A 12,034-nucleotide genomic window follows, 5' to 3' on the forward strand; every position below is an offset into this window, starting at 1 on the left:
TCAGCATATTACAGAAATGTTGACAACTTCAAGAACTGGTGATTCAAGACTCAGAGATAATTGTGAAGGATCTTTATTGAAGACTCACTGAACAGAACACAGTGCAGATCCAAATGTTCTATGATGACTTTGAGGTTGCAAATCCTCTCGGTTCCAGACGAGGTATTCACAAATTGGGTGCAATATGTATTTTACATCAAGAAACTTCTCTCCGAAATGGAATTCTTTTTTGTCCAACATACATCTTTGTGCCTTATTTCATGCACAAGATCTTAAACGTTACGGTTTTAATGAGATTCTTGTTCCTATTGTTCGAGACATTAAAGTGTTCGACAATGATGGTATTGAGATTCCACTCTACGGTGGTTTTGTTCGTGGCTGTGTGGTACAGGTTACTGCCGAATGGTGGCAGTATCATGATGTGGCTTCTCTGCAGCAGGCCCTGGCGGGCTTGTGAAGGTAGAGGGTGAAATGAATACAGCAAAGTATAAGAAAATCCCGGAGGATCCTCGTTTTACAGTAAGACAACGACTTGCCGAAGCTACACAGAAATGGTTTAAAGACAGAAAGGTGAATGTTCTGGTGTCGCTGGGTCAGAGCCCAGACTTTAATTCATTTCAGAATTTGTGGCTAGACTTGAAAAGGACTGTTCAGTTACAATCCCATGTGCAACCTTGAGCAGTTTTTCAAAGAAGAATGGGTTACATGTGTACATGGCTGATTGAGACTGCTTTGAAAACAGGGAATGCATACCCAATCACTTACTTTGGTACTCTTCTGTAATTGACATTACTTTGTAGACATCTGTTTTCCCTTTGATGAGACTATGAAAAGTTTTTTTTGGTTTTGTTGTAAATTCTTATCTAAAAAGCCTAATAAATTGACCATGATGGTCTCCTCTGGAGCAGGTTAGGTGTGCAGCATTAGTTACCATGGTGACCACGAGGTTAAAAGAGAGACACAAAACTCTGACTTTAGGTCCAACATGCTTCCCTCAGTAATACACTTTGTGGTATGTGTACCAAAAGAAGTGTCAAAGTATGAGGGCGTATTTGAGATATTTGTGCAGTTTTGTGTGAGCGTGGCGCTTTTATTCTGAAAAACTCCGACCCTGAGAGCTGTTGTCGCTGCTAGCGGATCCATAACATCAGGTTACTGGACGGAGAGGCTTTACACACTGCACAGTGAGTCGGAATTAACTCGTTTCAACAAAAACGAAAAGCAGACTTAACGTAGTGGGGTCGAAATAAACACAGAAAGCTGTCTAAAGCTTATTTGTGCATGAAACAACTTATGGTGTACCGGTGCGGCTAACGGTAGCTATGTTTATGTAGCTAGTAGCGCTGCTAACAGTTCATCAGCTGTTTGTCTGTTGGGAGGGTTCATATAGAAAAGTTAGACTTTAAACCGTGGCAGGTAAGTTATATTTTAGTGTTGGTGTCTCGTGCAGCTAGCATAGACGGTATGTCTGGATTATATTAGCAAATCTGCAGCTATAAAAAGTGCCTTGCTAACAAGACTTGAACTGTTAATGTGTTGAACTGGCCTCTTTGAACGTGATCACCTCAGTTTTGACAGTTTATCACAGCAGCCTGGATGGATGTCTTTCAACTTATTATAAGTTATCTGCTACAGGGTGATTTTACAACTTCCTTAACAGCTTTGTGACTGTGTGTTGATTCTTGTCGTTCTGTGTTCCTTCGGATTTCTCGCTGATTACTGAGGGCAGTGATACCATGTGGAAGTCACATGAGCGCCGAGGATGAGGCACGAACAACAAGGGGGCAGACTGAGGAGTGAGCCGCTGCACCGGGTCTCCTGCACGGAGGGGGTCTGCTGCTTGTAAAGAGCCTGCACAAGCAGCTCCCCCCCTTGATCTCCCTTTCCTCAACATTTACGATGAACAACAGCACGACTGAGCCCCCTCCCACAGATAGGGATGTGTCAGTCGCCTATGTGTTGGTGCCATTTCTCCTCATAACCGTTATTGGAATAGCTGCAGCTGTGGTAAGTGGTTAGTTGCACTGTTTGGCATAAGATGACCTACACAAAGTTTATACTGTCACACCAGAAAGTTCTGCAGTTAACTGGAAAATACCCAATTACCTTATGTCAGCATTAAATGCATTAAGCAAGACCCGAGCAATCTACCAATGCACAGCGAATGAAATACTTTCCGTTTTCTCTTTTTTCAGATTATGTATATTCGTAGGAAAAGGAGGTAAGACTAAACTGCATATATAGATTTCTTGGCACTGTGTCAGTGTGATTCATTAAATCAGGGATTTTTTGGTCCTTCAGAGTTGACAGACTTCGTCATCAGCTGTTGCCAGTTTACACATATGATCCCTCAGAGGAGCTCAATGAAGCTGAACAAGAAATCTTGTGGAGAGAGGAGGACACAAGGGTAAGGTGCACCACTGTTCATCCAGCTTTTGAAGTTTAGTTTTCTCTGAGATGCTCTTACACTTGTAACCTGCAAAACTGGATGAAAATATAGATTTTTTCAGTCATAGTATTTAGTTTGTATGAAGATGTCTTTCAGTAATGACATTATTGTAGAGGCTTGGACTAAGCAGTAAATATACTGGTAGAAGGAACAACATTTTCAACATAAAGGGAGTGTTACTTGTTTTGTCACTATGTCATTTTAGACTTTGTGCTTGTTGCTGGTTGCGACATTTGCCTTCAGAGCACAGAAGTTCCTCAACTTGTTTGGCACTTCCTGTTCCACAGAAAAACATAGCTGAAAGAAGTACAGTAGAAATATTATTAGCAGAGTAGAAAGGATGCAATAGTAATTTCTTTACAAGCTTCAAATCCCTTCAATAATAATAGTAATAATAATACTAATATAAAAATACATTTTGTTTGTATAGCACACTTTAAAATCAGATGACATCTCAAAGTCCTTCACAGGCTGAAGATTAAAAAAATGAAAATCTGAAAATGTAAAATAATTAAAATATATATCAAATACTAACAGAGCCCTATTTACAAGCAGAGTAGAATAAATGAGTCTTTAGGCTGCTTTTGAAAGCAGCAACTTTAACTAGTAAATGGGGGCTACTTTTGGTTTCACTTAAGAGGTCAAATCTTTTAGTCTTTCTTTGTCTATATGAGAAAGAACGACTACCTCGGATCAGTATTTAGACTGAACCAAAAGAGGTTCCTCTAACAGTTCTGGTGGTACAAATACGCAAGTTTTTAAATATCTGGCTGGAAAGAATGTTATGGTTTCAGGTGACACTTATACAAAATAAATGAGTGGTCTGGCTGACTCAGTAAGTTTCTTTATTGTAGTTTCCCCCCCAGCAAATAAATGCCTTTTTACATTGTGTATTTTAAAAAGCTTTTTAAAGTGAGGAGAAAAACAACCTTCCCTCCTCTTTTCCTCCGACATTTCCAATGTCCCATTATATTCTTAATTTGTGAGAGGATGCATCACTGTATCTTAAATATGGACTTGTTTCCAGATTTCTTCATAAACATTTGTTTTACCACTCACAATATATTCTTTTCTTTTACCAATTCCATGCAGTGCACTATATTTTTTTAACCAAGACACTAATATTCTTAAAACAAAGTCATGCAATGAGTCCTGAGAACCACTAGGTGGCATTGTTCACTATGTATAAAGTTTCTGAGTAAAGTTTTACTCCTCATTTGATATGAAAGAGGACACATTTGAACAATGCTGGAGATTCTTTAAATATGTCCTTACTGGGTTAGTTTACCTAAATCAGACAACATTACGCCTGTGGAGTTGTGCAAACACCTTTGGATTTGTCTCTTGAATTTTAGTGATATGTTTTTGCTGTAAATTCAATACAGGGAGAATTATTTAAATTTCAGTTGTACTGTAAAACTCCTGTTTTAGAGAGGATACTTCACAGAGTATGCAGCTTTAGAAACCCATCTTGCTTTTTACATTTCAATTTTTTTTCTTACACAAATCAAACTTCATTCACCTACATAGTACAGGGGCGGTGGTGGAAGCTTGAGATGCGGGAGTCTCACAGTCACATAAGACCAAAGAGTCACGGCTTTACACCATTGGATGTAAAAGAGATAATCTTATTCTTAGTCCACAGCATTACACATCCTTATGAGAAACAATATTGCACTTAAATACCCTGCAACATCACAACTTGGCATTCTGTTTTACAGCGTTTGAACAGAGTCGTAGGTGAGCTGGTGTGCTTGAGCTACAGTGAGATGTAGATCTACGCATTCTAGAGGAGATAATGGTGTAGTTACATCTGAGCCATTTTAAGGCATGAAGGGATTATGTTCTTAGATAACTTATAGATATGTAACTTTGATACACAGAATTTGTGTTTTTATAGGTTTCATGTATAACTGGAGATGCTTTTTAAACTGAGCTAACCCGTTCTGACACTGTATTTTATGTCTGCAGATTGTACAAGGCTGGGCCAGAAGTTATCAACAGCGACGCCCTCTTCTGACCAAAGACGTCAACGCTTGATGCTCGTGAACCCTGTCGTAGAATACAATGTCAGTGCAAAGACGACCCTTCAGCCACACAGATCAGTCATTTTTGAAGTCATGCACAATACTGCTCTAGTTTTTCTTTACTCCTGTTTGCCATTATCACTGATTACATCAGCAACAATAAGCATTTTCCCATTTCCTGTGTAATATACAATATGACTGTTCATTTGTGAAGCCCTTATGTCACTTCTGTGTGCCTAACAAACGCAGTACCTTATTTATTTGAAATTATTTATTCAAACATGTTTTTACTGTGGTATTCAGTGGTATGACTCAGAGTTCAGGAAGTTGGACGGCATAAGTTCCTGTAGGTTTACTCTGTTGTTTATATTCATATTGTTGCTGTGGGCGACGTGTGGCAAGCAGTTGTGTTCCTGTGGGTTGCAGTAGGCATTTGTAGTGACTGTAACATAGGGGCTGTGTTTAGTGTGGTAAGAGTATGAATGTTGTGCACTAGTTAAATATCAGCACTTCTGCTGTAAGAGAGCTTGTGAGCATTGCTTAGATTGGTTTCTGTGTCGAGGCTGTTTGCTGTGCTTTCTTTGATGAAATGCCTCTAGTGCTCAACAATCACATGTGTTGACACGAAACACTGCAATACCACTTCCAAAAGAGTTTTAAGCTCAAAGCCTCACGTAGATAAAGTGAAACTAGGTCTCAAGATCAGGCCTCGGTTCATTTTGAGTCAAAAAGTTGAACAACCCACTTTGGTTTTAATTTGCTTATTCAATTTAAGCAGCTGCCCTGCAATTCACATCTTTTTGTGGTTTAGCCAAATCCTATGACTCCTATCAGTGGCATGAAAAGCCAGATATGGAAGTAAATAACACCAGGCTCCTCTCATCCCTAAAATTGTGGTGACTAGTGCCCAAAATATGTCCTGTCTTCAAGGCATGGCACCAGCAAATTTACCTCCAGATGAAGAATCTGTTCAGATGAATTCCATAGGTCTGACTGTATCAAGTACTCAGGAAACCTTACCCTTTTTTTTTTTCTAAAAGAATTATAACCGTTCCTGGCCTTTATTTGCCTTGCGTGTGAATGTAAACTAAGAACAATAGAACTGTTTAACTGTCCTTGAAAAGGGGACATTACTCAGTTCAGCAGTTAATGTATTGTAAAGAGCAGCTAATGCTCAAACTTGTGATGTTATCTGGTATGACATCTAGAGGTGCTTTGAGTAAAGGCCTTTATGTAAATGCTTCATGATCATTTCTGGAGCTGAAATCATCTCAGTGCTCCCCGATCATATTTCCATCTCAGTAGTTTCCTCTGCGTTATCTAGCTTTTTTTTTTTCTAATGTGAAAAAAACCCAATGAAACGAGCCATTCAGAATTTAGAGTGTACACATGTTTGATCAGATTTGCACTGGTGAACTTTGCATGGAAGGCTCGGATTTCACTTGACAGGTCAAAGAACTACTGATGTAATTTTGGCAGCACTGTTTCTCCTTTTTAGACTGTTGTACCATGTTGCTTTGAGAGAGACTTGGCAACGCTGTTGATTGAGACACTGAAGATGTAAATAAAGTAATATAACTTTTGTCTTTGTGCTGTACTTATCAATCACAAGGATGATTACAATTAGCAGAAAGTTTGCAACGATGGAGGCACAAGTGACAAAGAAAATTCTCTTTATTGACCATTTCTGATACAAATTGTTGTAGGGCACCATAGAAATATAGACATTGTACATTTATATACGGTGTACATTAAAAAGAATGATCCCATCCTATTGAGTTTACATTATATAAATCAACGGATGCTTGATGTTGCTATGAAAAAAATGACATGATATTGTTGAGAGTAGTTGGAGGAGGTTGAAAAAGACATGAAATGACCGTTGTATGAGTATGGCGAGGGGTGGCTGTGTGTGGTAGTGCCAGACACGGTGGCCAACAGAACAGTGGTAAGAGCGCCCAGTCTATCACAAACACACAAACATTTGTCCATGAAAATCTGAACCAACATTTCAGTGCACCAGAAGTATTTTTTTTAAAGGATAAAAACACACCTGCTAATCTACCACAGTCAGCGAACACAGTCGTCAAGCTGACAGGTCTCCCTGACTTGCTTCACACGTTTAAAAAAAAAAAAAAAAAAAACAACCTGTCTGCAAGCTCTGGTTATGAACGAGCCAAGACGTGTTGCGTATGCACACAATCACACACTTGACATCTTAGATACCTTATTACAGTCAGGTTAAAAAAGAAAAGAAAAAAAAAATACAAACTTTGTAATAACGACATCGTTCCAACTCATGCCAGAGGTTACATTTAAAAACAACAGAAAAACCAGTTAAATGCAATTATATGGTAAAGTAAGCTGTTGAGTGAGGTATGAAATTCCAGGCCTTGTCTTGCCTGTTTGCAGTTTTCCGGGTTTCGTAACTGAGGTTGTAGCAGCTTAGGTGTGTGGAAAAACCCAGTTAAGTGGACTGTGACCGCGGGTTCCCTGACACTTAGAAATACACAAACTTTTTTTTTTCCTCCTTGTAGCAGACAGCATACAACACACATCTTCGAAAGACTAAGAAAAGTTTTATTACGGTACTAAGTGATGACAGAAGGACCAAGCTAGGTGAAGCAGTGAGAGCTAGATGGAATGGAAGAAAAAAAAAAAAAAAAAAAAAAAAACGTACAGCCCTGTTGGATAGTAGTGCCACCGACTATCCTCTATTACAATCAAACTCCTTGTTTGACCAATTGCAGTTTGCCTTACGAGTGATTGAGTGAGCGCTTGGAAAACTGAGGACCATGTGAAGACAAAGACGCCAATGTAACAGCATTTTGTAAAAGCTCCCTGAAGAAACGACACTGATGACTTTCAGCCTAGAACTCTGCCAACCCTATCCTTAAAAACACACATTATACCAAAAAGAATTGAGTTTTATTATAACATGAAAAGCAGCACACACGTTTTTTTTTTTTCTTTAAATGGTATGTAACCCGAAGGAACAAAACAGTAAGTCTGATCAGATTATCCTGATGACTAACGATACACTTTACATCTCCCCACTGCACACCGAGGACTGAGAAGGAAGTTTGAGAAGCGTCACTAAATCTAAACTGTCCTACAGGAAAGAAGGAGGGGGGGGTAAAAAGATGGTTCTGCTCTAATAAAAAGAGGGGGGGCGAAATCAGTTACGTGGATCAGACATGGGAAAAAAAACAAAAAAACAAAACTACCATCAGTCACCTATTCTCATCCTAAACGCTGAAGCTCAACTCCATCTAGAATACAAGGCAAAGGATAGGCTAACCACTTCACACGAACACACAAAAAACAAAAACAAACAAACAAAAAAAAAAACAGCAAGTATAGGTAAAATTCACCTTTGTCCAGTACAAAACATGGAGAAAAATCTATATGCCCTACCATCTCAGATGCGGGTACAACAAATAAGTAACAATAAGCAGAGGAAAATGTCCTACAAACCATCTTTAGAGAGAGAGAGGGGAGGGAGAGAACAAAAAACAGAAATGTCCAGGCTCCTCGGAGCACACCTTTTGTCCAGTATAAAAGACGTGATAACATGACATGTAGAGAAAAGGGCTGTTACCTTTCATGTAATTCTTAGATCTATGCTTGAGCAAAGTCCATCGTTCTATCCAGTGCTGTTGCATGATATATGTACTGTGTTAACCCGCCTTTGGCAAAGGGGGGGCTTTGTCGTGAACAGTGGTCATGTGGTGGCACCGGTGTTGGAGATACAGCCCAGTTCTGGTTAACAGTAAGTCAGTATGTTGAGTGAGGTAGCATGCGTTGTGAATTACTGGTCCTCTTCTTCTTCCTCCTCAGATGATTCCTGGGACGCCTTCTCCTCCTTCTCCTGCGACAGGGAAAAAAAAAAACAAAAAAAAAGTCAGGCTTCGACTACACCCATTAGGAAAATGCCTCTGAAACGCCATCACTGTTCACCTACAATAGCCGCCTGTGATTCATGCCGCGACATGACTTTTTACTTTTAATAACCCCCGAGTACCAACATGAAAAAAAATATCGATGTTATTATAAATCTCTTTGATAAACCACAGTGGCATGAAGAACACCCAGGGGAAGGGTGAGCCATCCGTAGTGAAAAGTGATTCATAACGGCGGTGAGTCACAATGAGGCATCCTGCTTTCTTTTTTTTTTTTTTGCTCCCTTGCCTTTCCTCCTCACATTCACTACTGCCCAAGATGTTCATTCATAAAAACGAGAGGGGCTAGTTAGGAGGGTAACTTTGGGTCATTCCTTTCTGTGACTAATGCAATCCAGGCTTCGTTCAGAGTACGCCCTAACCACTCATGCACATGACAAATGTTACTACAAGACCGCAGTTTCTTCCTAGATTAAACACATGCTTTTTTGACCGAGTGTATATAGTCTGGCAACTCATTTTACAGAAAGAGTAAGAGAGAAGGGGGGAAGAGAAAAATCCTGCTGTCAACATTTGGTTTAAGAACACTCCTCTGGAAGAAATTTTAAACACAACCGGGTAAAAAAAAAAAAAAAAAAGATTTTTGAGTGACCAAGCAGTTGCTCTGAATGAACCAAAATAGCTGATGAGTGAAAAAGACTCGTCTGAGAGGAAAGAGGCAGGCAAGGGGGAATTAGGAAAATGCAATTTCACCCTGCAGACAGTCATACCAATCATAATTCAATTGGAAAAGGAATGGTTGCACAAATGCGAGCAGTGGTGTGACAGTGTCTTGTCTGGGAGAATCTTACCTCCTTCTTCGGTCTTCCCCTACGTTTTCCCCCTGCAGATGGGGCTGCTGTTGCCTTCTGGGAAAGAAAAAAAACAGCGCAAGGTCAACAGAGCTGCAAGCGGGCCCCGACATTTTGTAGTGATCTTCAAGGTTAGTGACCTGCTGACCTGCTCGGCTAAAGCAAAGAATTTCAGCTGGGGGTGGTGGGTGGGATCAGCGAGGAGAGGGGAGGAGAGGGAAGGTGGGGGGGGGAGAAAAAAAAAAACCTATGGTATAAACAACCTATATTTCCTCAGAGCTTTTCCTCTAGCAGCCTGCAGATGGCGGTGGTACCTTTGCAATGGGACGGATAAAAAGGGGGCATTGGGTTCATTGGCCATTATCTGGAAGGCCGACAGGAACTGCACACAGGGCACTCCAGTTCGCTGGCCACCTGGTCTGAGGCTCAGAGACAGCTGGTGAAACTGAGCGGAGACACAAACCCTCTGCAGCTCGGGCCCTCGCTGCTAAAACCTATATCAATACATGTATGCGCTGTCTTCCTCTCCCCTCGTCTCTCCGTCTCCCTCTCTCTCTTTCCCATACATAGCAGCGAAGACAGAGCACACGGGGGAGCTGGAGGGTTGGGGCGAGGGAGAAAATCAGTTGTTGCTATGGAGACGACAGGCAGAGAAGAACTAGGGCTGTGTGCTGGGTGGGGGCGGAGGGGTGCTTAGTGTCAGCTTGGAAACAGTCTTGCGGCCTCTGCACCTGCACCGCACTGTGCATGACAAGCTGCAGGAAGCTGGAGGACAGGAAGTACAGGGTGAGCATCACTCAAAAAAAAAAAAAAAAAGTGAGGCAGTAAACCAAGGTCTTTACAATGGGAAACCCTAGCCAGGCTATTTCTGACACCAGGAGAGGAGGAGCAGGAGCAGGAGGAGGAGGAGGGGGAAGCAGCTAAATTGCAGCCAACAAATATATCATGAGTAACAGCAGGACATCCTTTAAAGAGGATGAGGTTAGCTACCGTTAAAATGTTCATCAACCAGTATGAATCGAGAAAGGGGAGGGGGGGGGGCTTTCGAAAAAGGAAGCGCTTGCTTGAGATGTCAGGACGAACGCTGCGTGCAGCGTCATCACGAGGACGTGTCTGTCTTTCTTGGCATTGCTGTCATTCCGGTTCAGGATGCAAGCTAACTGCTGCTGCAATCGGGCTTTGGCACCATGTGAAAACACGACTGCACCAACTTACTTTGCTCTTGCCGGTTGCCTTGTTTTTGCTGCCCTTTGGTCGTCCTCTGGCTCTCTTTGGAACCGGGGACCCGCTTGGTTCCTGACAATCAAAGTCAACACAGTGAAGTTAGGATACAGTCGTACATCCGGACAGTATTTTGGCATTTATACTTGAATGACATGGGTATATTTTTAATGTGCAAGACAGAAGGTTCATTCCTCAAGGTCAGCACAACAGACATGTGCTTTAAAGGCTAACAGGTGGTGGAAGCTGCACGTTGCCTGACGTGGTTGTTTCAAAACACACAAGGACCGTATTCACAAATGTGCCATTCAGAAACCTCCCCAAAACATAAATAAAAATGTGGCTCATCTCCAAAACAGCAAGGTGAATTCACCACCGGTCAAGTTATCTTACTCATGCCTAATTTGTGGTTGTGAGGCGTGTCATGGCTGACTTGTCTCCTGTTGCATTTCTAACGTGTTTACAACCGCAGCTCATAGCAACCCAGCAATTCAATAGTAAAACACACGGGGCTGAGTGACAGATATATGAGCCACTCTGCGCTTCCACTCGGCTATGTCATCCATTACACCGAGTAGCAGAGGTGGGTCCTGAGGGGGGTTAAAACCGGTTTAAAGGTGTTGGGTTACAGGTTGCTTACAAACCGGTGCAGGAAGCTTGTTGTAGACTTCTACGCTTACACTGATAAAGGCAAATGGTCACAAAGGGGGCATGCTGCAGCCATATCTGGATTTCACTTTGGGGTGGGGGGGTTTCACCTGCAATCTACCTGAGCCTCAGCTGCAGCAGATGTGTTTTGTTTATCACATGTAATAAGACATGGCAGGAGGTGGTGGTGTTGTTGCATTCAGGTCAGGGATGCTTTCAGGACATGCAAAGCAGATAGAATGAGAAGCCAGCAAATGTAAAGAATAAGCTACTTACGTCAGAGGATTTTACCTGGGGCTGCTTGCGGGGTCTTCCACGCCCTCTCTTCTCTGTTGTCTCCTTCTCCTGCGGTGAGACTGTCCCCTTGTCGCTCATGTTTGCTTAGCTTTTCAGACCTAGGAGATAAATCACACCGGTGGGTCTTGCTGCAAAGACGAGGCGTCGAGTTTACGCACACACACACACACACACACACACGCAGGCAGGCAGGCGGAGAGAATAACGCAGCACAGAAAACAGTCCGGCTATTAAACTCAGTGACCGCAACAACAAACCCACAAAAAAAAAAGGACCTGCCGAAGCGCACACACACACCGGTAACGCGTTTATACTCAATCAATCCGCGCTTATTTCCAGCCTCTATCCCCGTCTCACTGTGCGCGCCATTAAACCGGCCGAAGGTGTCACACGAAGCGAGAGGATTGGCAACACGAAGGATATCGGCTCGGTAGGCCGCGCAAACCTGCATAAACTCCACCGAACCCGGCGCTCCCTTCCCCCGTTACCGGCCATGTTCAGAGGCCCGTGTGTGTGTGTGTGTGTGTATGTGTGTGCGCTTGTTGTGGTAGCCAGTGAATCGGGCCTGCGCATGAAACTATCTCACAGCATGTCTGCACGCCGGGGCCACCGAGAGATATCCGCCGACACACACACACA

At 42.2% G+C, this 12,034-nt stretch overlaps 1 protein-coding gene and 1 long non-coding RNA gene across 4 annotated transcripts; one reads left to right on the forward strand and one right to left on the reverse strand.

The window, feature by feature from the left end:
• Positions 1 to 1,117: 1,117 nt before the first annotated feature.
• On the forward strand, positions 1,118 to 6,059 carry LOC103376273 (uncharacterized). 2 transcript variants are annotated; one of them, XR_521289.1, is made up of 5 exons: positions 1,118 to 1,184; positions 1,730 to 2,007; positions 2,196 to 2,221; positions 2,302 to 2,407; positions 4,421 to 6,059. It is a non-coding gene; the product is annotated as an uncharacterized LOC103376273 (long non-coding RNA). The 2 variants fall into 2 exon arrangements; XR_521290.1 differs by having other exon boundaries at positions 1,146 to 1,184; positions 1,725 to 2,007.
• Positions 6,060 to 6,132: 73 nt separating this feature from the next.
• LOC103376272 (high mobility group protein HMG-I/HMG-Y-like) lies at positions 6,133 to 11,903 on the reverse strand. 2 transcript variants are annotated; one of them, XM_008306654.1, is made up of 4 exons: positions 11,390 to 11,903; positions 10,445 to 10,525; positions 9,230 to 9,286; positions 6,133 to 8,347 (listed from the first exon to the last, which is right to left on the reverse strand). In XM_008306654.1, exons 1-4 carry the CDS (start codon positions 11,471 to 11,473, stop codon positions 8,288 to 8,290), a joined length of 282 nt encoding a protein of 93 aa, XP_008304876.1. In that variant the 5' UTR covers positions 11,474 to 11,903; the 3' UTR covers positions 6,133 to 8,287. The 2 variants fall into 2 exon arrangements, with proteins under 2 accessions (XP_008304876.1, XP_008304875.1); XM_008306653.1 differs by having other exon boundaries at positions 11,375 to 11,897.
• Positions 11,904 to 12,034: the final 131 nt, after the last annotated feature.

This window comes from Stegastes partitus, unplaced genomic scaffold (assembly GCF_000690725.1).
Source record: "Stegastes partitus isolate 25-593 unplaced genomic scaffold, Stegastes_partitus-1.0.2 Scaffold3756, whole genome shotgun sequence".
In the NCBI taxonomy this organism is placed as follows: Eukaryota; Metazoa; Chordata; class Actinopteri; family Pomacentridae; genus Stegastes; species Stegastes partitus.